The sequence below is a fragment of the Carassius carassius genome, chromosome 39, assembly GCF_963082965.1.
Source record: "Carassius carassius chromosome 39, fCarCar2.1, whole genome shotgun sequence".
In the NCBI taxonomy this organism is placed as follows: Eukaryota; Metazoa; Chordata; class Actinopteri; order Cypriniformes; family Cyprinidae; genus Carassius; species Carassius carassius.
The window spans coordinates 6,227,889-6,255,433 of NC_081793.1; the positions used below are offsets into that span (position 1 = coordinate 6,227,889).

At 36.0% G+C, this 27,545-nt stretch overlaps 1 protein-coding gene across 5 annotated transcripts; it reads left to right on the forward strand.

The window, feature by feature from the left end:
* Positions 1 to 27,166, forward strand: LOC132121290 (eukaryotic elongation factor 2 kinase-like). 5 transcript variants are annotated; one of them, XM_059530556.1, is made up of 19 exons: positions 1 to 201; positions 607 to 897; positions 1,886 to 1,951; positions 3,279 to 3,379; positions 5,016 to 5,076; positions 5,182 to 5,219; positions 11,447 to 11,618; positions 11,721 to 11,870; positions 11,963 to 12,095; positions 12,512 to 12,639; positions 13,874 to 14,066; positions 15,425 to 15,480; positions 15,621 to 15,698; positions 16,127 to 16,183; positions 16,976 to 17,110; positions 21,899 to 22,087; positions 22,183 to 22,307; positions 22,380 to 22,558; positions 26,480 to 27,166. In XM_059530556.1, exons 2-19 carry the CDS (start codon positions 634 to 636, stop codon positions 26,587 to 26,589), a joined length of 2,235 nt encoding a protein of 744 aa, XP_059386539.1. In that variant the 5' UTR covers positions 1 to 201; positions 607 to 633; the 3' UTR covers positions 26,590 to 27,166. The 5 variants fall into 5 exon arrangements, with proteins under 5 accessions (XP_059386539.1, XP_059386540.1, XP_059386542.1 ...); XM_059530555.1 differs by having other exon boundaries at positions 2 to 201; positions 13,871 to 14,066; XM_059530557.1 differs by lacking the exon at positions 16,127 to 16,183 and having other exon boundaries at positions 13,871 to 14,066.
* Positions 27,167 to 27,545: the final 379 nt, after the last annotated feature.

Here is a 27,545-nt window from a genome sequence, read left to right on the forward strand (position 1 = left end):
ACATTTGCTCGCAGTCCAGGACACGTAGAGTACATTTCTGCAGAGACACAGAAGCTGTCAGTGGCCAGTACGTTTGACACACATTTGATGATTTGACTTCCTTCTTTAGAAAGGGTGTGAAGGTGATTCGACATAAGTGATATTATCTGTTTCCTGTTTTCGTTATGTCTTCAATCTGTCAGCTTTATTCATTCTAACAAGGTATGTGACATGCACTTTTGCTTATTCTTGTCTTCTGTAAGTTTGAGCTGTTGTTATTAGTATTTACGCAGCACATTAGCACATTGAAGCTAAAAATGAATGACGGTTTAACTTGAATGTATTAAAATGTCATGCTTTTGTCATTGCAAACTGATGTTTTAGTATGTTTGGCACAACAATTTGATAGGTCAGTGGAATGCATGAACAGTAACAGGTTTATCTCGGATTGAGATTAGTGAATACCATCGAATTTGAACAACCTGTACCTGATCATTCGTTTCTCAGTTCATCTAAAAAAAAGTGTTTGCTTTTATTTTTTTAACCGATTCTGCCGATGTAGCTGTATTTGACTACTGTGCTTGTTTCGATTTGACACTTGTGCTTGTCTAATGTGTTTGTTTGTAGTTCTGGTACACAACACAGTGGGACATAATGGCTGAGGAGGAGCTCATGTTTAGTATGGAGGAGGTGGGAAGTCCTTGGGATGGACCTAGGAGTGGGTGTGCTAAAAGTGGAGTGGCTTTCCAAGATTCCAATGCCAGTGATGATGAAGATGATGATGAAGATGACCTCCGTATCTGCCCTATCACCGACGACCCCATAAGCCCAACCAAAGGCTTCTTTGACTACCAAAAAAATTTAGTTTGCAACCAGCAGTTTTCAAATTCATTGCCCAAAAACTCCTTCACATACAGAGTGAGTAACACTTTACTGTAAGCAAAAGGGTACAATAGGTTGTGCTATTTTTTTATATAGTCATATATGTACAGTACAACGTCATATTGCTTTTATAAAACTGTTACTACATAATAAAAACACTAAGTGCACAGACATTCATTATGTTATTGTATTGAGGAAATACATTAAGTAGTGCCGTCCTCCTAGATAAATGTAGTCCCTAGCATGTTAACAAAGGCTATTTTTGGACCGGCATACCACTATTTGTACTATTTCTGTAGTACACAGCATGTTATCCTGTCAAGTATCAGAATTTTATGGTACATTTTCAGCAACTGAATGCCACAATGTGATAGTGGTGAATGCCTCTGACACAAATTACATAGAAATGTATAGCCGCTGTTTTAATTTTTGAATTACACATGTTATTAATATAGACATGTGACCACAATGTGACATACTAGTTTTTGAGACATTAATTAATGCATATTGTTTTTATATACTATTTTATATTATTACAATAGCTAAATCACTTTTGCAGTAGTTACATTTTACGTCATAGATGTATACATTGTGTATCCTAGCATGACTGTAATGCTGTATCATTATCCAGAACTGGACCTATCATTTCAGAATTGTATTTTGGTGGTAATCCAAGAACGTCCTTGGCTTGCTCATGTCCACTTAGACAATGACCTCTCTGGATCTGTAATGGTTAAAAAGATCGCCTGTACCACAGAGAACTAGGCTTAGTGAACAGATGTTTTTTTCTTGACCACAAAGCTTTTTGTGCTGTTCTCAGAAGCAGCAGTGAACTAATGAACAGTTTGCAAAAATTGTTTTCCTCCATTTTTGTGACAAACTCACTTCCATATATGGAGCTCTCTCAAGCTCTCATGATGTGACTTCCTTAACCTTACGGACAGTAAATCTTACTGTAAATACGTCAGGTTGCATTTATACTAATATTTTTGTGCTTAAACGAGTGGGTTTGTCTATTCCTTAGAACGAAAATGAAAACGAGCAGGATGGGCACTCTGCCAGGTTTGGCTCTTTAACTGAGAAAAGCCGGGTATGTTTAATACAAGTTTTGATTTCTACCCTTCACCTTTACTGTTGCTTTCCCAGATTTTATTAATCCAGCTTACCCTGTGTCATTGTAGCATCTAGCCTGGAATCCATGATCTTTCTATATTTCTCCTGTCACCTTATTTTTTCCCACTCTCATTTCTTCTGCTTTAGATTGCTGTAAGAAGAATATCTATTAGGGTTGCAAAGAAAATGTGTCTGATACAGACAATAATATTTTAAATGTTATTGTTGATATAATGGCTAATATTGTCATGTACAGTCTACTTTCTATTTTCGAAATGCATGTTATCTCATCTTTTTGAACAATTCATCTGTATATATATATATATATATATATATATATATATATATATATATATATATATATATATATATATATATATGTAAACTTTTTATATTGTACAGCAGAGAAGATGATACTATTTAGTCCTTTTTTAACCTGGCATAGTAAAAGACTTTTCAACTTAAATATAAAAAAAAACATGCTTTTTAAACTATCTGAATAGATACTGTGTTCCTTATGAATACCTATATCACGCTATGTCTTATGACACATGGATAATGTTTCCATACTTTAGGGGTTCCCTGTAAGGAGGAGCCCACACTTTCCTAGTGTCTGACCTATATTTGAGCTCAATGTGACTCACTTTCAAAAGGAAATAAATAATTGGCTGAATGTACTTGGCCACAGGATCTATGTTTACTGGTTATTTTGAGATATCGTGCCATCATGTCTGCCTGCACGTCAGGTTTATTTCACTGATGTCACTTGGATAATGATGATACTTTTATTACTGTATTGTAGTACAGTAAACTAGATCTCTTACAGCTGTTATTCAGAATCTGCAAAGCACAAAGTTCAGGAAATAACCAAGTCCAATGTTTGCTTCTGAAAAATTCTTAGCAGGATCCCAAAACAGGAACTTCTTGTTAAAGTACCTGTCCAACACGACCGAGAAGGAAGGAATGTTACAATTATTGTTCCAGTTCTGATTCCTAAAGGGAACAGGATGTATTAATGATCATTTTCTGATGGTATTTCTTTTATATTTTAAACTGGGAACCCTCACCTAATGTCTACTGAACACTTTCAGCATTGATTCAAGCTTTTCTTTGTCCTTTTATTCCTGCATGACCATTATTGTAGCATACCTCTTTTCCTCCAGTTCCTTACTTCTTTTCCCAGCCATTGTTTTGTGCTTGCACACAGCCATTAAATATAACATGGATCTCTACCATCTTCAGTTTTTCAACCCATACAGGAGGATGTGAAAGTTTTTCAAACAACTTCATTTTTTCTTGATCAGGCAACTTGGAGACATGCTATTCAGAAAGCCAAAGCCATGCCAGATCCTTGGGCTGAGTTCCATCTGGAGGAAATCGAGACCGAGCGCTGCACTCGATACAGGTGAGTAAATCTGGGGCCGTTTGAAGTGTTGACCTACTGTTCATGGAGTGGAGGTTTGAGTCCAGCAAGAGGCAACACATAAGCTGTGTTGGACAAGCTAATTTGAATCTTTAGACAGCCAAGCTACAAGTTAGGTCCTGCTAATCTTTGGGAGAAGACCTGAAAGACTTTCGTAAATCTCCAAAACACAAGAAGGTCAACTGTACTTGCTTGATACACAAGAACAAACCTCATTGATTCTCCCACATCAAGCAAGCACTTTTGAAGTTCTGTTTACCGAAAATAGGTTAATTCGTTTTTCAGAGATGAACGAATGTCTTGTGGGTTTGGATTAGAGCAATATGTGGGTGAGTAATTGATGACAGAATTAAATTTTTGAGTGAATCATCTAATTATATGAACAACTACCTTAGCAAAAATTAGGGCTGCTCCGATCACGATCGGCCGATCGTTATGCGCATCTCGTCAGTAAAGATGGTTCTCTAATCAGCGGTAAATTCCATCAGGTGCGTGATTTCACATAGAGAAGCTGTTACTACACAGAGCCATTGTTAACTGATGGAATTTACAGAACCGGCTTTACTGACGAGATGCGCATTAATGATCGGCCGATCGTGATCGGAGCAGCCCTAGCAAAAATATATGAAATATAAAAATTTGGGTTTTGAATAAATTTCAGTGACAATGAGAGAAACGCAAAATCCACCAAAAAACAAAATGTTACTGCACTATTTTAAAAACACCTGAGCTGCTATCAGGTTACTGAAAAATGTCACTGTAATGAATTAAACCTTAATAATCATCGGGAAGAAGGAGGTGGGAACCGGCGGACAATCAAATGAAACTTTAATTACAAAATAAACACAAAACAGCGCATCAGCCCCTCACGGACGACTGATGCGCACAAATAAAAAGCGAACATAAAATAAAGCTGATTTCCCCATCACTCCACTGGCCTCGCTTGTGTTCCCACATCCCTCGGCCCCGCCCCACTCATCACAGTCACATTTGTAGCATCGCTACTTTAAATTAGAGTCCTCAACACTGAACATTAGATTGACCCTTGTGCACTATCATCACTGACCTTTGGTTTCCTTGGTTACCAGTCCTGAGTTTTTACCACTATGCTACATCACAGACACCTGTGATGATCAATCTCAATCTCATATGATTTCAGAATGTGTTATCACATGTTAAATAAGAGGCGTCAGATAACGTCAGATGGATACAAACACAAGGGGTCAGCTCCCAGTTTCAAGACTCTATTTTTAAACATTTGTAACTTCACACCTCTAAAATATCCCTTGACTTCCAGCCAATGGCTGTGTGTGCCATTAAAAAACTGCGTCTGGTGGATGGGTAATTGTACACGGTATTCTGGGCAACGGGGGAAAAAAAGCAGCACTTACTTGTGTATATATTGGGCGTTTGCTTTTAGGACTGTGCCCATTGTGCAGTGTTTGCTCTTAACTCTTTCATTAACTGTTCCAATGAAGAAAAGAATCACTTCTCATTGTAGCCACTTAGTTTGAGGCTGATTTCCAGTTGCTGCTGTGGAAAAACTGAGAACTACTTCTTGAGAATGAAAGGGAATAGAAATCCATATTTAAAGTGTAAACATGTTTTTGCTCTTTAGATACAATGCAGTTACTGGTGAATGGGCAAAAGACGACATATATATCAAGGTTTCCTCTCAGGTATTTTGGCACTACAATACACTTGTTTTCTGTGAAAGTAAATGTGTTAATACTGATTATTTGTGTGTTTTTTTATTAATTAATTAAAGTCTATTTCTTTCACAGGTGTTTGGAAAAGGAGCCATGAGGGAGTGTTATAGAGCGTAAGTCAAGTCAATTTAATCACACACACACACACACACACACACACACACACACACACACACACATATATATATATTAGGGGTGTAACTGTACGCAAAAATCACAGTTCGGTACGTACCTCGGTTTTAAAGTCATGGTTCGGTTCATTTTCGGTACAGTAAGGGAAAGAAATGCAAACATTAAACTGCAGGTTGTTTATTACTTTAAACTTTTTTTTAACAATTTGTTTACACTTTTTTTAATACTTTTTAATAAAATAAATAATAAAATATAATTTATAATAAAATAAAAAAAGATTAAGAAATAAAATACTGCTGCAAAGTTCTCCACTAAATAAAACTCATAGTCTCAAACCAATATCATATAATAAAATATAATGAAAAATATAAATAAATAACTATGATTACAGTGCAGCATTACCAATCCCAGCTTGTAGGCCTGCTCATATTTAAAAAAATATATAACTTTTCCCAAGTGTAAAGTGCAGCATCAACAGTTTCAGTTTTTAGACCTGCTCAGATTTCGTTATTGCGTTGGACCGATCAGAATTAAGAGCAAAGGTCTGTTTAAATGCCGACGGGAGCTGCGTTTGAATTACAATAATTTTTTTCCTAGTTGTAGTGATGTTCACACTCGCGTGATGCCTTTTGAAAACCTTAGGCCGGTGACACACTGGCATATTGCACCTGCCAAACATAGTCTATTTTGCCGTCAATACTGTTGACGGTGTCCTTTATCATTAGGCTTTATATTTATGCTCAACATGAAGTATAGATATTGTTGTTGTGAAGACAAGATCCTGGTCTGTCAGCGGTCTCCCTCTATGTCACCTACAGTAGCAGCAGCGCGCCAGCGCCGCCGCGTCAGGCACGATTCTGGTGTGTAAAGACACAGAAAATGCGAAGCAACTGACACGCAGCAGAAACGCCACGCTCACGCCACGCAGCCAGTGTGTCACCGGCCTTAGAATCAGCTGCAGGGCGGGATTTGCGCTGAATGCGGAGACTTCCGACACTTAATATGTTCGTTTGGAAACACGAAAATTTACCTATGTTCCGCAAACAAAATATTGCATTCGGTCATTCGGTACATTCGGTATATATATACATATATACATACATACACTCACCGGCCACTTTATTGGGTACACCTTTTCAATTGCTTGGTAACACAAATTGCTAATCAGCCAATCACATGCCAGCAACTCAATGCATTAGGGCTGTAGCTATCGAATATTTTAGTAATCGAGTATTCTACCAAAAATTCCATCGATTAATCGAGTAATCGGATAAAATGTGTTTTTGCTTAAAGTGCAATATTAATTGTGCAAGAGAAAATAAGACTCCTCGGTCTCTTAAAATGAACAACTAAGTTTCCTTTTTTTAAAAAATTTTATTTTTATTTTTTAAATGCATAGAATGCAATGCATACATCAAAAATAAACATTTAATTATTACCCAATAAGCCCTTTCACACATACAGACTTTTCCGGAAAATTACCGGTAAATTGCCGTAAAGAGATCATGTGTGAACAGGATCTTTTCAAAAATACCGGTAAATTCGTTCCGGCAATGTTGAGAAGTTGATATTCTGCAGTGTGTGAACGCAGAAGGAAAATTACCGGTATGAGCACGTACGAGTTCAGAACGCGGTGATGTAAGACGTCTACTCCGGGCCAATCATAACAATGTGACGCATTCACGCACTGTTTAAGAAAATAAAATAAATGTCATCCAACTGAAGCGACAGTGAAATTAAAGCGCTTCTCCTTATCCGGGCAGATGAAGAAATATGTCTTTATTTGAGAGAAACTGTTAGTGATGCAGTAACGTATGATAAAATAACTGTTCACTGTCTCCGAGAGCAATGCATTCACAGGACAAAGTCAGGTCATCAATAAACTGAAAAGATTGCTTCTTAATATCTAAAAAAAAAATAAATAAATAAATAAACGACCATCACAAACGAAGTTGTAGTGGAAGTATTTCTTGTTCCTATTATGACTTTTGTCAATCTATTTGGGGGTCCGGCTAATCCTGTAGCTCTAGACCAGTGGATCTCAACCCGCGGTACGTCATGAAATCACATGCGGCCCACCATGCCGAACACAATAAAAAAATTAAAATAATAACTTTAAGTTTTACAACTTATTTTAGTTTTTACATAGGTAAAAACACATAGTGTACAAACGAGAAGTCGGAGCAGTGGAGAAGAGAAGAGTGGACATTTGGCATCAACTTTCGGTTTGCCCCGCAACTTACTTGAGGATGTTCAGCCAGTCTTTTTTCCCAATTCTCCAAAAACAGCTTATACTACTGTTTCAGCTATTAAAATAGTTCAGTTTTGTATGTTTGGAGCAGTTTTTGATTGTTAAACAGGCCTATAAGTTTTGTTTTTAAAGCGACCAGCACAGAGAGAGAGCCTATGTTTAATCAGTTTAGCCTTCTCAAATCATCACGAGTTGTCTAAAATAAAATCTAAAGATATAAAACAGTTCAAGCATGTAACGATGTTTTAACGTTAAACCCAGATACATGTGCGCTATATCTAATATTTTGTGCGGATAGTGCAAGATAAAGCACGCTTTCTTGGGACATATAAGTGCCAGCACGATCATAATATAAAATAAAGAAAACAAACATGCTTTCTGCCGTGTCGAGAGCTTACAAAAATAAGCCGAAACTCACTGAATACATGCCTCACAGACATGATAAATATACATATATAGAAAGCTTTAAATTACTACTTAATGAAATATTAAAAACAAAAAAACAAAAATCTCAATACAATTATAATCCGTATAGAAGGCGCGTCTAATGAGGAGATGATGAGTCAGGCAACTTCATCCTTGGCACACAGACTCAGAAAACACTAGTTTATTAGTAAATAATTCAAATATATTTTTACTATTTCCCTCTGTCACATTCATGGTAATTACTTTTTCCGGTGCTTTGCGACATCTTTTGAACTCAATTTGAATGCAGAACTGTTTATCTGCGCTGACAGACTATTTGATATGAATTTGCATTAGCATAGATTTGTGAACACATATTTTCTGCAATGTCGCGCGTCTTACAGACTGCAATTTACAATCACAACTTCATTGTGCTATTAATCCTTTCAAGCCGATTTTCAATAAATTGGTCAGCTCCCGACAGCATCGGGTGTTTTATTAATGGTGATTATTTAAACCAGTGGTCTATTATGATGTCTCTCCATAACAAAAGCAGTTGCATGAATACTGAAGTTTGAAACAAAAATGAAACCATCAACAGAAATACTGAACACGTATTACCCTCCATGTTTAAAAATACAAGCACAGCTGTTTAGAGGTTAATGACGTCACATAATTTACCGGTATTTTGGAATGGATGTGTGAATGGTGCTTTTCCGGAAAAAAGACGGAATGTTGTTGACTGTGTGAACAGCGCATTTTTGAATTTACCGGTAAGTCGTTCTGGTAATTTTACGGCAATTTACTGGTATTACTGTGTGAAAGAGGCTGTTGTTTCTTTGTCTGTACTTGTACTGTGAACAATGACAATAAAGTTGACAGATGAATTAAATGCATTTAAGTGCCATTCAGTTGGGGTTTTAAATAAAGCATTTTCTGAGATGCACATTAAACACATAAAACATTAATTTAATTTATCTTTTAATTATTGAAAATTAACTTAAATTTTGGTAAACAAACGGGATTTACTATTAAAAATAAAACATGGAAGAAATGTTGTGTGATAAAAAAAATGTTAGATTTTTTTTTTTTGTAGTAGGCTTTGTACATTCTGCTGAACAATAGTCTTTAACCGGACTTTTTTTTGACGGGTGACGTACCTTTACAGTTCTGTGTATGTGATGTGACGCTAGTTTTATTCCCATGGTTTTACTCAAATCAAACGGTCAAATGCTCATGAAGTGACTGTCAGAGCAGTTCTGGAGATGTTGTTCATGTGTTCACGTCCTTATTCAGTGAGACAACAGACGCTGAAACGTGCGCTTCAGTGATGTTAATAAAGGAACTCGCGCTTCTGCGCTATCCATTAACAGAGACACGCAGAACATGCAGGATTCATATTTAAATAGACTGTTCCAGCTTAATATTTACAGATATAAGTCTATATCGTGATTTGATGTAAGTGCAATGACCTATTTTTGATTAATTCATTCAAAATTTGGCAAATTCCGTGCCATTCCGCATTAAACTGTAAATTCCCTTTTTATGACTGGATTCCGCGATTCCCTCCGCGTTTTCCGCTGCATCTCGGAAATCATTGGGCCCTTGTTGTGTTATGCCAGCCACGACGACGTTCTCTTTACGTTTGCCCGCGCCCTCAAATCAAAACACTGCTGCTTACTCCTTGCAGAGTGCGACTTCGGACACAGCGCTTTTGTCTCATTCCGCTTTGTGGGTGATGTAAACGCGTTGTGTAACATTAAAAAAAATCATTTTAAAATAAATTAAAATTTAATTTAATTGATCATTTTTATCATTTTTAATCATTTTTTGTAATCGAGTTACTCGAGGAATCGTTTCAGCCCTACAATGCATTTAGGCATCTAGATGTGGTGAAGACGACTTGCTGAAGTTCAAACCAATTACCAGAACGGGGAAGAAATGGGATTTAAGGGACTTTGAACGTGGATGGTTGTTGGTGCCAGACTGGCTGGTCTGAGTGTTTCAAAAACTGCTGATCTACTGAGATTTTCACGCACAACCATCTCTAGGGTTTACAGAGAATGGTCCGAAAAAGAGAAAATATCCAGTTAGCGGCAGTTGTATGGACGAAAATGCCTTGTTGATATCAGGGGTCAGAAAAGAATGGGCAGACTGGTTAGAAATGATAGAAAGGCAACAGTAACTCAAATAACCACTCGTTACAACCAAGCTATGCAGAATGCCATCTCTGAACACACAGCAGATCGAACCCTGAAACATATGGGCTACAGCAGCAGAAGACCACATCGGGTGACACTCCTGTCAGCTTAGAACAGGAAACGGAGGCTACAATTCGCACAGGCTCACCAAAATTGGACAATAAAAGATTGAAAAGACGTTACCTGTTCTAATGAATCTCGATTTCTGTTGCAACATTCAGATGGTAGGGTCAGAATTTGGCGTAAAGAACAGAAAGCATGGATCCATCCTGCCTTGTCTCAACGGTTCAGGCTGGTGGTGGGGGTGTAATGGTGTTGGATATGTTTTATTGACACATTTTGGGCCCCTTAGTACCAATTGAGAATCGTTTAAACGCCACAGCTTACTTGAGTATTGTTGCTGATCATGTCCTTTTTTTTATGACTACGGTGCACACATCTTCTGATGGCTACTTCCAGCAGGATAATGCACCATGTCTCAAAGCTTAAAACATCCCAGACTGGTTTCTTGAACATGACAATGAGCTCACTTTACTCAAAAGGCCTCCACAGTCACCAGATCTCAATCCAATAAAGCAACTTTGGAATGTGGTGGAACCGGAGATTAGCATCATGGATGTGCAGCTGACAAATCTGTGGCAACTGCATGATGCTATCTATCAATATGGACCAACATCTCTGAGGAATTTTTCCAACACCTTGTTGAATCTATGCCAGGAAGAATTAAGGCAGTTCTGAAGGCAAAAGTGGATCCAACCAAATACTAGCGAGGTGTACCTAATAAAGTGGCCAGTGAGTGTGTGTGTGTGTGTGTGTGTGTGTGTGTATGTGTATTTATATATATATATATATATATATATATATATATATATATATATATATATATATATATATATATATATATACATACATACATACCCTATACTAGGTAAATATTACTGTTTATTAATGAGCATTGGTTTTAAGTATAAAGTAAATTTAAATTTTAACTATAGTTTTTATTTACTTTGTATAACTTTTCACTTAATTTGTTGAATTAGATGTACAAATATTCCATGTAATTGTTTATATTGCAGTCAAAACTGCACATTATAATGTTAAAAGCATTAGAAAAATGATGTGTAGAGTAGTTTTACTGCAGGACTTTACTAACACTGCTCGACACCTCTTTTACATGTGAACTCCTATTCACTACATTAACCAGCCTGCCAACATTGTATTAAACATATTTGTTATGTTTTATAAAATATACATCCATGTTAGCTGGAACGTCCTTTTTTTATTGGTATATCTTCCATTTTCAAGTTTGTTTTTTGTTGACCTGTAGTTTTCTTTTCTCTTTCATTCACAGGAAGAAGTTGTCAAACTTTTCCCACAGCAGCAACTGGAAATCAGCCTCAAACTACGTGGCTAAGAGATACATGGAAACCGTGGACAGAGAGGTTTACTTTGAGGATGTGAGGTTACAAATGGAGGCTAAATTATGGGGCGAAGAGTTTAATCGACACAGGCCTCCCAAACAGGTACTTATTTGGTGGACATAGTTTGTAAACCAGGTTTAAGCACTCAAACAATAATATCATATATGAATTTTATACTTCTTCAACATATCCCATCACTATTAGGTTGACATCATGCAGATGTGCATTGTGGAAATGACTAGTCGCCCTGGGAGCCCTTTGTTTCACCTGGAGCACTTTATAGAGGGAAAGTACACAAAGTACAACTCTAACTCTGGTTTTGTGAGGGACGATAACATACGGCTTACACCTCAGGTATATAGTCAAAAATCTAACAAATCTGTATCTTTTGTCCCTGGGAAATGATGTGTGGTTATTTATTGCCAGTTATGTGTTTGTGGCTTTAGGCATTCAGTCATTTCACATTTGAGCGCTCTGGACACCAGCTGATAGTGGTGGACATTCAGGGTGTTGGGGACCTTTACACAGACCCTCAGATCCACACTGAGAAGGGAACTGACTTTGGAGACGGCAACCTAGGTATTTATCAACATCATGCATTTTTTTTCTATGCAGAAACTTCAAATTTGATTTGTCTTAAAGGAATAGTTCACTTCTTGAGTTAAAAAAATCCTGATAATCTACTCAAACTCATGTCATCCAAGATGTTCACGTCTTCAGTAGCAAAGAAATGAAGGTTTTTGAAGAAAACATTCCAGGATTTGTCTCCATATAATTTTCTTCAACGGTGTCCAATGGGTTGAAGGTCCAAATTGCAGATTCAATGCAGTTTTCAGTTTCTTATTCCTCAGCTGGGATCTTGTAGAGGCCTTTGAAGATGCATTGAATCTGCAGTTTAGACCTTCAGCCTCTTGGCCACATTTAAGTCCATTATATGGAGAAAGTAATGAAAGCAGGAGAAACATTTGTAGTGATTTTCCATGTGTTTGTTTCAGGTGTGCGTGGCATGGCTCTTTTCTTCCACTCTCACCTGTGTAATAAGATCTGTAGGAGTATGGGCCTTGCTCGCTTTGACCTGTCCCCTTCTGAAACTGCACAGTTGGACTGCACCAACAAATTTCTGGTTTGTATTGGAAAATAAAGCAGATCCTAGTATAAGCATAAACAGGACCTGAGGCTAGTGTGAGAGATTTGGGCCTGTTGATGGAGCTGCTCAATAGGGAGATTGCTATATTTATATAGAGTGCTGTAGAGATGTTGCATTTTTGTAGGCCAACCCAGAAGTTAGCATCACCCTGGTTTCCCCGAGGAAAAACCCAAAAGGATTTTTCCAAAGGCTTTTGGATTATTGCAAAAAAGAAACTTTGTGACCAACAAAAGTATGATTCTTCTGTTTTGTTCATCTGGATAATCTACATAACTTGTATGAATTTTAAAGCCTAAATTCAGTCATCAGAAGTTAATCTAACCGCAGGCTTTTAATGAACTGCACCTGGTTGCATGACTTTGGTGTCACCACGATTAAAAGGTTAATTCACCCAAAAACAAAAATAAGGCCATAAATTACCGTATTGACCCAAATATAAGAAGACCCTGATTATAAAATGACCCCGCTTTTTCCAGATGTACCTTTTGGTATAAATCTTGTTTTACTATCAATATATTTTTTCTTAAATTATTTTCATATTGCATATTTTTCCTATTTTAATTTTTGTTTTGAAAGTATGGTAAATACTGGTAAAATGTACCAACAATAATTTAGATTCAGGCAGCTCTTTTTATTTAAATGACTTTTCCCTTAAAGTTAGAATAGTTTACAAAAGCACGAATATAAACGCATTGAGCCTGTAAACAGACCAGTGAGTAGATGAGTTTACCTGTTCAACATGATGACGTTAATACCTCTGTATGCCCAATTAGCCACAAGTAAAATATTGTATTTACTTAATAGAAGCAGTTATTACTAAGTTGTTGTATGTTGCAGAATAAACTTTTATATAATATGAGCTTGTGTCAACCACCGATCTTATTTCAGCCATTTACCCAAAAACCCATTAAAAAAAAACCCTTGACTTCAGGACGCTGGAACTCGTTTATGGGTTTTAGCCAACAAAACTGTCATCTTGGGGCACATCTATAGCTGATATATTGATGTACTATTTTTCCAAGCTTAACAAAAAAAAATGCTATTCTAAAATATTATATTTTGTTTTGTTTTTCGCTGTGGCCATTGAAAATATTACTGGAACTGCTGTTGAATAAAATTGCTGTGGCTCAGCCCTGCATTCACAAATTGCTTGCAATTGTTTATTCATTTCTGCAGGTCTTCTTAATAAATTCTTTTTTCTCAGCAGCAGTCAGCTAAGACTGCCCTCCGTGGATGTGAAGAGCAGTGTGGTTCGCCCAGGGTCCGGACTACCTCTCTCGGCCACATGCCTGTCCTCCTCTCCCGGCTCTCTGAGAGCTTCTCAGTTGATGAAAGCAGTGACACCGACTCGATTCCCTGTTCTCCACTTAGTATGGGCATCTCTGCAGGCCGATCACCCATGGGTAATCCTGTACTTACCCAGCACTATGTGTGAATACCAGAGTAATATCAAATCCCCTTCAAGCCGAGTCAGTGGCAGATATTTATTATGTAGGTAACAAGCATACAGTCGCAACCTACTTGAGAAAAGAGAAAGACTGAAAGGCTTAAGTAGGTTTTAATAACATTTATAGTAAGTAGTACAATTTGACAACAGTTGGTATCACATTTGCTTTCTTTACTGAATAAAGCAGTATATTTCTGACAGGTCTAGTTAATGTTATTAATACAGTTATCCAGCTCCTCCTTTACATATTGAAAATGATGATATCAGTAAGTTACAGTTGCGCCCTACTTAAGGCAACAGACAAAACAATGAATGAGTCTTTTTATATGGTCTTTTGCAATAATAATTTGTCAGCTGTCAGGATGTTACAACCATCTGGAAACCCTTTTTTTAAATATAAATATTTAAAGTACAAGAAGTGCCTCCACTTGTTGTCAGCTGGCCGAGAACTGAAGTGGGCTTTTGGCTGGCTGGTTGTGATGTTACTAAAATTATCAGTTCTTTTTTTTTTTTTTTTTAATGAGAAAACGAAAATACATTTTCAATGGCTTTGGCTATTTTTAGAAAGTAATGTTCTCTATGCTTTCAAAATGCTTGAAAGTTTAGTGTGTTGTTTGACACTTACAAAGAAAGTCCACAACTGTCTTTTTTTATATTTTTATACCAATATGGATAACAGAAATTTGCAGTAAAAATAACGGTTGCTCTAAACATGCTTGTCTGCAGCAGTGTGACTTGTCTAAAGATAGCCACATTTATAAGAAATGTCCCCATAGAAATAACAATGAAAAGGTAAATATGATAGCAAGGGTTTGTTTTCCCTAGTGCTCAATTATGTTTCCTCCCTAGTGAATGGTGCACTGCTGATGGTATCTATGGCTTACTTCATGAATATTAATTAGCTGGTGTTAAAGGTGCTAGGTAACCCTCCTGGGCCAATGTGCACCATTTGAATGTTTTGATTAGTATTATAAGCACACACATTCTAACTTGCATAAGCATATGCTTTAGTGGAGTATATACTGGTTTAAAAAATATCAAAACTCATGTTGAATATTTTATATTATGATTGGAAACGGCAATCTGATTTGTAGTACTATATTTAGTTCAATTAAAATCCATTGGATCGTGTAAAAATAAACCATCCACAACATATTTTATTTCTGAATTTCATTCTCACATCTGTCAGCAGTCAGGACATTCTAGCTGAAATGTAAAGTTTGTTCCCATATGTCATGTTTTTTTATTTTGCTGTGTATTAATATGTGTTTATTGTATTCACTACTATGTCTTTCGATCTATGTGTGTTTACAGGCTGGTCATTTATGAATGAAATGAATGAGGCATATCGAGCTAACATTGATCACAAGGTCAGTTTATGAATAAGAATATATATCCACAGTTAACAGTGACATTAAATTGATTGATATTTTGTGTAAACTGATTCTAAAATTGATTTTTGCAGCAGTGCAATGCTGATTACTACTGTGAACTGTACTTGCATTCACAGGACTCAGAGAATGGAGGAGACAGTGGTTACCCCAGTGAGAAACGCAGTGAAGGAGACTCAGTCGAGCATCACAGTCAGGTACAGATTATTAGTTGGCTAGACAATGCAATTATTAAAATGAAATATTAAAACGATGTTGTGTATTTTCAATATATATTATACTATGTTATACTAGCCTATATTATATTAATCACAACATTATTTGTATCTGGCATAAAAACAATGAGGGTTTTTGATGATTGAGCCATTTCTTTGAAGGTGTCCGCATTAAACCCAAACAAATACAGAACATTTTAAACTAAACTAAGAATTTACAACTGTTGAACTAAGAAATTGAAACTAGAAGCTATTCTTGCTTGTTTTCTTTGTTACTCCCCCAACTGTTAGAGTGCATTTTAAACTTGTGTGCTTGTTGTGTGCTATGCTTAAATGCATCTTAAAATGCAGCAGTAATAATTTTTGGGCTCCTGAGATGTGTGACGGTAGGATTTTACATCATCATTTAGGGACGTCCCTTCTACAACAGACATTACTCAGAATCGGATGAGGACAGTGTTCGTCGGGTAACTACGAAACCATTGATAAACTCCCTGTATCTAATCATGATAGAGTTACCCATCACCCATTAATTCCTAATCTGTTTTCTTCTCATAGACCTTTGATTTAGAGTGGTGCCGTCTTGTGATCCACCTGTTATCTAAACCTCTTTTTATTCCATTCTTCTTTCATCTAATCTCTAATCTTTCTCATCTCACTTTCATCCTCTAACTGGTGGCAAGCTTTTCCTCCCCTTACTGTAAACTCATATGCAGGGTTTCCATGGTGGTTGAAAACCTGTTAATGTCAGGAAATGTTAAACTCTGATTTTAAATGGGATGTAAAACTCATGGAAATTAGCTGTGCTGTGGTTAAATGTGTAATTGACTAGCAATTGCTGTTTATAAGTGCAATCTTTATAAATTATCATTTTAAATCCTAGAAATCATGACCACGGAAGTCTTTAGTCAAAATGTGTAGGAACCCTGCATGTGATTTCCTGCATGCATTGTTTTTTTGTGCAGTAATATCTGAAGTTTATTTTGGTGGTTTTCCAAATCTCACAGATGTTAATTCTACTGCTTCTCATAGAAATGTTACATATTTTTGATAAAAAGTCAAATAGTCAAATGACAGTTTGTTTGTATTGACAGTAAAGGAATAATTTACAGATCAGCTATAAACTGTATTTGATATCACAACAGGAGAATGTTATAAGCTATAGATAAAAAAAAAAGTATTGACACGACATAGTTATATAGTATCAATGTTAATTACTCTGGGTGCTTAAAAACATTTTTTTTTTTTGTATCTCTCAGCTGACAGAAGAAAAATGGAGTTTTTACCATTCATCTCGCTCCCACATACACAGACCCTCCTGTGTGGCAATGGAGGTAGAGAGACTTAACACTATGCTTCTCGAAAGGAAAATTTGTAAATCCATCCTAGGCAAGGTAAGAAAATTGTGTCATGTGTTTATTAACCTGTTCCTGAAACTAACTGGCAAATATCTTTATTGTCATACATTATTCCTTGGGACTTAAACGTGAAGACCCAACTCTATGCATGTTCTGCAAGACCCCACTTTCTATTAAACATATTCTTTTTGACTGCCCCGGTTTTAATGCAAGGAGAAAGCTCTTTTATGAATTAAGTTTACTTAAGGTCTTATTTAGGAAGATTTTGCCTGAAAAGTTTTTAGATTATATATCATGTTAATTAAAAAACATCTTGTACAATGTTACTTGCTGTGTTTGTTTGTTTGCTTGGTTTTTATTGTATTTATGTGATATTTTCATTTTTGTAATAGTTTTTGACATGAAAATAGTCCCAGATGCATTAAATAAAATTATACTACTACTACTACTACATTATTCCTTGGTTATGTTAACCAATGTTGTGATTTACTCGCCCTCATGTCATTTTTAAACCCATAAGATATCGGCGAAACAGAAATCAAGATATTTTAAATCTGAGAGGTTACTGTCCCTCCAGTCAAAGTCCATGCAACCAAAACTTTTTGTGGGCGGTTTCCCGGACAGGATTTAAATTAAGACAAGAGCAGGCATTAATCTAGAATAATTAATCATGTCTTAAAAAACAGCTTTCTGAAACGCATATTAAGTACATATTACTTAAACCTGGACAATGTCGTCCTTAACTTAAATGAACTAGATTAATTTAAAACAAACTGTGTTAATCTGAATCCGCATGACAGAGGTTGCCAATAAATATGGAATGAACCAAGAAAAGCTTTACATTGTATGGAACTGAGAAGCAAATCCAAGAAAAACAATGTCAGCAGAACAAAGACTGCAATCCATTAAAAAAAAAAACTTTACTGAACAAGATTAAATATCTTAAAGCAAGCTAAATAAATGGCACACCTCAGCTGTGGGTTAAAAGGAAAGACTAGAAATTTTAAACAATTTTATTATTATTATTATTATTATTAATGTTATTATTATTTTTGTTATATATATATATATATACATATATATATATATATATGTATATGTATATATATATGTATATATATATATGTATGTATGTATATATATATATATATATATATATATATATATATATATATATAGATATATAGATATAGATATATAGATATAGAGAGAGAGAGTCATGTTCAGAATTATTGGCACCCTAAATGAATATGATCAAAGAAGGCTGTGAAAATCATTTTGAGTGAAATGTCTGAAGGTTTTATTCCTATTAAAACACAATTACAACTTTTAATTCAGAATTAATTATCCAGCCACTACTTCTGATTTCACAGGACTATAAATATGAGGGAACACAAAGGCCAAATTCCCTAAATCATCCATCACAATGAGAAAAAACGAATAATATCGTTCTGATGTACAGCAACAGATTGCTGACCTTCACAGTCAAGAAGTACCACAAAATAGGAAGTCAGAAAAATTTAAGAAAATAGTTACACCATTGAAATTTCCCTTTCTACCATTAGGGCAATAATTAAGGAGTTCCAGTCAACAGGAAATGTTACAAATCGGCCTACAGTACAGGTGCATCTCAAAAAAATTGGAAAATCATGGAAAAGAGCTTTATTTTTTGTAATTAATATCTCAAAAAACTAGAATATTCCATTTTGAGCTTCATTAGTTTAATTAATTTTGAGTTTAAATACTGGGTACCTCCTGGTCTAGTTTAGAACATGCAACCACAATTATGGGAAATACTTTTGACTTGACAGTTGTCCAGAAGGCAATCATCAACACCCTCCACAAGGAGGGGAAGCCACAGAAGGCCATTGCTAAAAGGGCTGGCTGTTCACAGGGTGCTGTATCAAAATATGTTCATAGAACGTGGACTGGACGGAAAGAGTGTGGTAGGAAAAGATGAACAAGCAACAGGAATGAATACACACCTTGGGAATATTGTCAGGAAAAGCTGATCAAGAACTTGGGAGAGCTTCACAAGGAGTGGACTGAAGCCGGAGTCAGCGCATCAAGAGTCACCACGATCAGATGTCTTCATGAAGAGGTCTACAGCTGTCACATTCCAGAGAAAAAGCATTTCACCTGGGGTAAGGAGAAAAATAACTGGACTGTTGCTCAGTGGTCCAAAGTCCTCTTTTCAGATGGAAGTAAATTTAGAATTTCATTTGGAAATCAAGGTCTGGAGTCTGGAGGAAGACTGGAGAAGCACAGAATCCAAGCTGCTTGAAGTCCAGCGTGAAGTTTCTGAAGTCAGTGATGATATGGGGTGGAGTGGCGTCTGCTGGTGTTGGTCCATTGTGTTTTATCAAGTCCAAGGGAGCACTTTATGCTTCCATCTGCTGACAAGCTTTTTGGAGATGCTGATTTTATTTTGCAGCAGGACTTTAGCACCTACCTTCCCACACTGCCAAAACCACTTCCGAGTGGTTTGCTGACCATGATATTACTGTGCTTGATTTGCCAGCCATCTCACCTGACCTGAAGCTCACAGAGAATCTATGGGGTATTGTGAAGAGGAAGATAAGTAACATCTGAAAAACAATACAGCTGAAGATTGCTATCAAAGCAACCTGGGCTTCAATAACGCCTCAGCAGTGCCACAGGCTGTTCTGTACTGCACTGAAGCAGTAGTTCATGCAAAAGGGCCCCAACTATTGAGTGCATAATTAAATCTGCTTTGGAGATGTTGAACATTTCTGTTTTGTAATTCTTTTTTTGATTGACCTTTGAGAAAATATTCAAATTTTTTGAGATACTGAATTTTTTTTCCTAAGCTGCAAGTCATAACCATCAGAATAAAAACAAAAAACTCTTGAAATATTTCAGTTTGTGTGCAATGAATCTAGAATATAAGAAAGTTTGCTTCTTTGAATTAAATTACAAAAAATAAAGAACTTTTCCATGATAGTCAAATTTTTTGAGATGCACCTGTATATTGTCTAATGTGTCTATATTGTCTTGATGAAGCATGAAGAGGATAGTTTGAGTGGTCAAAGACTCTGCAAAGGAACACAACTGGAGAATTGCAGGCAATAGTTGTCTTGGGGACCAAAAAATAAGCACCTACATTGTTTAGGAGGGTTTGAAAAAACATTTTATTAATTTGTCACACACTACTGGATCTTTAATTGGGACTGGGTTCTATGGTCAGATGAAACTTAAAAAAATGAGCTTTTTAGCAGCAAACACTCAAGATGGGTTTGTTGTACACAGGGATAAAAAGGTGGACCATGTGTTCAATGAAATTTACTGTTGTATCTTTTGTTGTGCCTATTTTTCTGCCGGAGGTCTTGGACATCTTTATGAGATATATAGCATCATGAATTCTAGCCAATATAAACAGATAAAAAATAAATAAATAAATAAAAACCCTGATGTTCCCTGCTAAAAATCTTATAATGGGCCTTGTTTGGATATTCATTTCATAAGGACAATGACCTAAAAAACAAACAAAAAAAAAACACTTCAAAATCAACACAAACATGGGCCACAGAATGTTTGAAAAAAGGTTTTGCCATGGCCATCCAAGTTCCCTGACCTGAACCTTATAGAAAACTGAAAGGAGAGTGTATCAACATGTTGGATCCGAAGGATCTGGAGAGATTCTGTATAGAGGAGTAATCTAATCGCTGGTATGTGTTCTACAACCTCATCACGCATCTGATATCTATAATTTTGACAAAAGGAGGTTGCAAAAAGTATAGAACAAAAGGGTGCCATTGATTGTGGCCAATGAGTATTAGAGAAAAACATTTATTTCAGAATTAGATTGATTAACAGTGCAAATTTATTTTATCACAGGCTTCTTTATTCATATTTACCAAGGGTGCCAATCATTTTAGAATTTTATAATATATATAAGACTGGAACACAATGGTAATTTGAAGTTAAACCTGCCTCCTGTTGCATAAACTACTTAGACTAGTCTTAAACAGTTAGTCATCTAATTTATTTTTCTTCAATACTGGTCATAACTTTTTAAAGTCAATACATTTTTATGTGAGTGCAAAAAGTAAGACTGATTACCCATTGACTAACTGCTAGTTGGTCTAACTAGTTTGTAAAACACAGTCTTAACAGTGTATATGTTTATGCAGCTGGCCACTGGTTTAACTAATTTAAGCCTCAGTTTAGTCCTGAAGTAGCTGTTGTCTTCCTCCAGCAAACTTGCCTTCCTCAGCAAACTCTGGACTAGACTAAGTCGACGAGAAAAAGCTGATTTCTGCTAATCTGGTTTAAAGGGCCATTTTAGTCTAGGATTAGGCTCAATCTCTGTCTGGAAAACCACCCATTCAGATACAAAGATCTTAAAAGGGTTGGCAAGCTAATGCATATGAATCGAGCAGTTTATTCAAAGTTTTCTAAAGAGATACAATCACTGTATATGAAAAACAGATTTAATTTAACACTGAATTGAACATGAAACTCAAATGTGTTTGTCACGCTAGAATAAACATTTGAGCTTCCATACTTTCCATATTTGATGTGTGTCATCATTGTCTATGATTGTCCATCATATAAAGTGATTGTATCTTCACAAGACTTGGATTAAACGGCTTGATTAATTTTTGGATTAGTTTTCTCTCGGCTCTTCAAAGTTTTGGTTGCGCTGACTTTCAGTGGATGGACAGAAACCTTAGGTTTCATTAAAAATGACTTCATTTTAGTTTTGAAGATGAACAAAAGTCGAATGCGTTTTAAACAATGTGAGAGTAAGTAGATGAAGACAGAATTCAGTTTCATTTTTGGGTGAACTATCCCTTTAAGGTTCATCTAGCAATGGTCCGCTACCACGAGGCCGGGCGTTTCTGTGAGAAGGATGCACCTTGGGACCAGATTTCTGCAGTGTACCATTTGGAAAGAGCTGCCATGTGCGGGGAGCTTGAGGCTATAGTTGCCCTTGGCCGATGTTATCTTCAGCTGCCACATCACATTCTACCAGAGTTCGAATTAGAGGTGCTTTCTTTTCCTAATTATTGTGTGGTTGGTGAAAAATTGTTTTATTTCTCTGCTTATGCTTACCATATAATTTCTCTGTTGTTTTATCTCAGGCATCTGTGGAAAACAGCAAGAGGGGTTTCTGCCTTCTGCTGCAGGCCGCTGAGGCAGGAGACAGGCCGAGTATGATTCTAGTAGCACGAGCATTGGACACGGGTTTGAACCTCCCTTCAGATAGGTGAGGAACGCATTGATACATTTTTTGTCTTTTTGGACCAAGATGTGTTCATTTGGGACTTTGAAAATGCAGGGCTATGGACTGGAAACACGCCGTGTACTGGTATGACTCTGCCCTTAAGATGACGGACTATGATGAGGGGGGAGAGTTTGATGGGATGCAGGATGAGCCGCGGTACCTTCTGTTGGCACGATTGGCTGAGATGTACCAGGAGGGAGGGAACAACCTAGATGCAGATCCCCAAAGAGCAGGTGAGTGTATCACATGCTCAAGGGGACCTATAGATAAACCCAATTGAACATATCAAAAGACTATTAGTCAATAAATAGACATTTAAAGTAGTGCATATGTATGAATTAATTCAAAGGACATAACTTTAGAAGCTTCTGTTCATTGTTTTTGCGTTCAGTAGATGACAGTAACTTTATCTAAAACCTTCAGATGATACAGACTATACCCACGTCTGTAAATTACCAAACCTGCATTCGGCAAACAGGGGTTGTCTTGCACTGTATGACATTATAGAAAACTAGTTTTGCAAAAGGGTTCCATTCATACGACGGTGAAAACGCATTTGTGAGTCCTGAAAATTTACAGGAGTTCAGTTGTAGAATGCATTTGTCAGTGCTGTAAACTCCCATATATAAAAATAATTATTTAAAAAAATATTATTTGTCATGAAGCCAGTAGGCCCCAACCCAGTGTAGGCCCCTGTTCTTCAACCCCTGGAAGCCTGTGCATAAATGCTCTGCTGCTCATGCTATAAAACCTAACCCTAACCTATCCTAACCCTAATTTTAGTTACATATGTTTTAATGCTTAGGCTTCGTCTAGACTTTGTCTGCCCTGCACAAAAATCAACAAGTGTTCATATACCAAAGCAAGAGCTATGGAAAATCACTGCTTCCCAACTTCGTCCTGTGACTTTAAAAATCTTGAAATTCTCTTCTCTCCTACTCGTGAAGACAAATATCCCTTGAAACCACTGAATCATTAGATTCAACACAAAAGCAAGCATTGCAAAAGCAAGAAACATTTGTAAAATAACTAGTATACATTTTTTAAACATTATTATAGAATTAAATTGAATAATTACATGATTATGATTAAATGAATATAAAAAGGAAAAAAAACAGATGGTATGATAGTTTTCTTGAAACAGTGCACACAGGCAGAGGTGGAAAGAGTACAAAAATATTCTACTCAAGTAAAAGTACCATTACATTAATGAAATTTTACTTAAGTACAAGTAAAAGTACCAGTCTAAAAAATCCACTCAAGTAAAAGTAAAAAGTAGCTCATTTAAAATTTACTCAGAGTAAAAATTACTTAGTTACATTTTAACAGTGGGACGGATTCAAAAATGGGACAGGCCAAGGGGTGTCAAACTCAGTTCCTGGAGGGCCACAGTCCTGCACAGTTTAGATTTAACCCTAATTAAACACACCTGATCCAGCTAATCTAATCATTTAGGTTTATTTGAAAACTACATGATATGTGTGCTGGAGCAGGGTTAGGGCTATGGCCCTCCAGGAACTGAGTTTGACACCCCTGGGATAGGTCTATTAATCTCAAACTAGTTGTTTTTAATTAAAGGAATCAGTTATTTAGAATAATAAAACATTTGGGCTGTTATCTGGCAAATCAGTATCAACAAACTCATCTTTTCAATACAGAGGAAATGCAAAAGCTTCATCGGACGTGGCATTTAGATGTATTACACTGTTTAGTGCAGGACAAGAATGCATTTAACCTGCATTTACAAATGCATGAATAATGTTTTGATATGCCAGACATAAAATGTTGAATACTCATTTGAAATTATAAAAACTTAATTATAAAAAAAAAAAAATCAAAAGATACTTTAAATGTGAAATTAAAATGGCCAGTATGTGTTAGCAAGTCACTGTTAATAAGTGAGTCATTGCGATTGAACCAAATCATTTAAACGGTTGATTCATTCAGAAACGAAACACTGTCATGTTGCTCAGAGATGCAAAATTTTGCTTTGGTGGCTGTGTTTGGAATAAATTTTTGTTGTAGAAATAGAGCAAAAACAATGGCAATATGGTGTCTAAAACGCAAGTCTCTTAGTTTACTGTCCTGTTGTAAAAAAAAAAAAAAAAAAAAAATTATATATATATATATATATATATATATATATATATATCAGTGGCGGCTGCTGGTCTTTCAAAGAGGGGAAGCTCATTTTCGGCCTACATTATAACCCTCTGATGGTCTTCATTTGTAGTGACACTCGGGGTCTTTTTGACCCCAGACAATAACATTTCATTTTGTAATAGTAAAATATTTAAATTTTTTACAAATATAATTTTACTCTGTTCATTTATGTTTTTACTAAACTTTGTACAGTTTTTGGAGGATTTAAATCTTTTACATTTCTATAAATAAATAAATATTTATTTAAATAGGCTTTTTTTTTTTACAAAAAAAGAAAAAAGCATTTCAGGTAAAATTCACTTCATAAAAGACCCAGATTTCTAACTTTCATACATGGGGATACCATGGATAATTTTATAAGGTTTAATGTAAGATTTTTGCCCATTTTTGGGGAAATTCAGTTAAAAAATTGTAATAAATCACTTTAACCACTAGATGGCTATAGTGTGTGTGTGTGTGTGTGTGCGCGCGCGCGCACATTTTCAATCTGTCTTAGTTACCAATTTAATTTTGTGGTGGTTCTGCATTTTACAAATATCAAGAAATATTGCCGCAGTTTGTCTTTCGAATACACTTGAGAAATCCGCGATCATGGGACTGAGCGTGAAACAGCTTCACCGACTTCTTATGGTGCAGACCGCTGTCAGTCAAAAGGAGATCGACAGATCCTCCAATCATCACGCGGAAGCCCAGTCTTCATTCACCTCCAGAGACGCTGAGCGTCCGTGGGCGGGACATAATCGCAGCATTTATCCAATGACCGTCTAGCTTCGGAGCACTGAAAAAAACTGTTCAAAGCAGCCCCATCGAAGTCAATGGACGCTCGGCTTCAACAGGGAAATGCACTGTGACGCTACGGGAATGTATGAGAAGAAAATCGAGTCAGCCGACATGTAGCTGATTAACACAATACATAATACACAATAGTACATATTTGACCGTTGGGTTTTTTTTTTTTACAATAGAGGGGAAGCTGAGCTTCCCTTACAGTCTTAAAGAAATCCCCACTGATCTAACTATATATATATATATATATATATATATATATATATATATATATATATATATATATGTGTGTGTGTGTGTGTGTGTGATTATGATTTTTAGAGGACAAGACAGCATTCTTTGTGTGATTTTGATTCTAAATGATTTTGATTGATTTCATTCTAAATGCATTTCAACAGACTGAATCACACAGTGAAAGAACACTCTAAATGCGCGCGTACATCATTAAAACAACAATTATGATATTATCGCAGACAATATATATCGCACACTCCGCACCAGTCTTTTTGGCTAATTTGTGCAAAACCTCTTGCTAAAATGTCAAAGCATCATTTTAACCACCAATGCAATGACACAATTATTTAGCTCACCTCTATATGCTTACGTGGGGTTGATGTCTTGTCGAGATTTTATAAACTGCTAGTTTGGTCTCCCTAGGCAAGCACAGCATAATAGAGCATACATATGGCCAGGGGTTCACTTCATTTCCTTGAGTTCAACTTCAGAATATGACGGGGTTTCGTTTTCAGCGGTGTCTGCACCACCACTAACGCCTGTTTTCTCCGTCTGCATCTTTCTTGTGATTTTAGCGCCAGTTTGCCCTCCTGCCCATTATTTACTGACATAGCTTCCAGGGAGCGATTTTTTTTTTTACTCAGTAATTAATGTGTTTTAAAATGTAGCGAAGTACAATACTTCAAACAAAATATACTTAAGTAAAAGTAAAATTACAGATTAAAAAAAATACTTTAAAAAGTAGAAGTACACAAAAAAGCTACTCAATTACAGTAACGCGAGTAAATGTAATTCGTTACTTTCCACCTCTGCACACAGGTCACAGTTGGGGTCACTACTTTTAAAATATAATATAAGATAATATTATATAGGCAATTGTGATTTCTAAGTGTGTCCTGAATTTGTTGTAACCTGTAATTTTGGGATTGTATGCATGTTTGATTTATAACGTCTTTTTAATTTTTTTGTAGGTGATCTTTTTACTGAGGCGGCTGATGCAGCTATGGAGGCCATGAAGGGCAGACTGGCCAATAAATACTACATGCAAGCAGAGGAAGCATGGGCTATGATGGAAGAATGAAAGTGTTGGTGTGGAAAAAAGCATGAACATTTTCCTATTTTGCACCCAGCCCCAGTTTACATGCCGTTTTAAATGCCTTATGTTTTCCTTGGGTCCCTTTGACTTAAGAGAACTAATGTTGATATTGGATCAGTTTTTTAATGAATGTGGCAAGGGCATACGCTGATTCTGTGATATAATGAGGTGCTACATACACATATTCTCCTGATTAATTTTTCATGAAGAATAGTTGCACAGTGTCTGCAACCTGTTCAGGTTGCTTCATGGGAATATGTGCATTAGCTGGCAATTATTTCTTTCTCTTGTTTCCAACTGGATGTTTATTTAATAAACATGTTGTGACTGTTAAAAATGGCATCCCTGATTGAACTATTATTGTTAGTTCTGATGTCTAAGAATATTAAGCATCAATGGCTATTGTGAGTTTTAAACTGATTTCTCTTGACTATCAAAAAACTTTCAGAATTCACTATAATCAAGGAGTGTAGAAGTGTGCGATCCTTTTTGCTGGTTATTTTTCAAATGAGAGCAAGGTTACAAACAAACAATAAAATCATAATGCTTGTTGAGCCAGAAATATGACCTGTTGTCTTTCAATGTCATTGCACATTAACTAATGCTAAGAAACAATAAATTATATACGATGGAATTTTCGGCATGGCAAGGATGGCTCTTGTTTTACACTTGACAGCACAAAATAAACAGAAATAATAAAAGTAATTTAAATGTATGATCAAATATAAATTATAATAATGTACAGACAGTTGGTTATTACCGTAAAATAAACCATGTTGGGGTAGTATATGATTCTAATCACGCTTTTTGGAATTTATTTTAGAATAATGCCAGCATAATATGCAACATAGTGTTATTTTTTTATAGATGGTTATAGTATTTATTAACTGTCATTTATTACAGTATTTATCAGTATTCATTTATTTCAGATAGTTACCGCT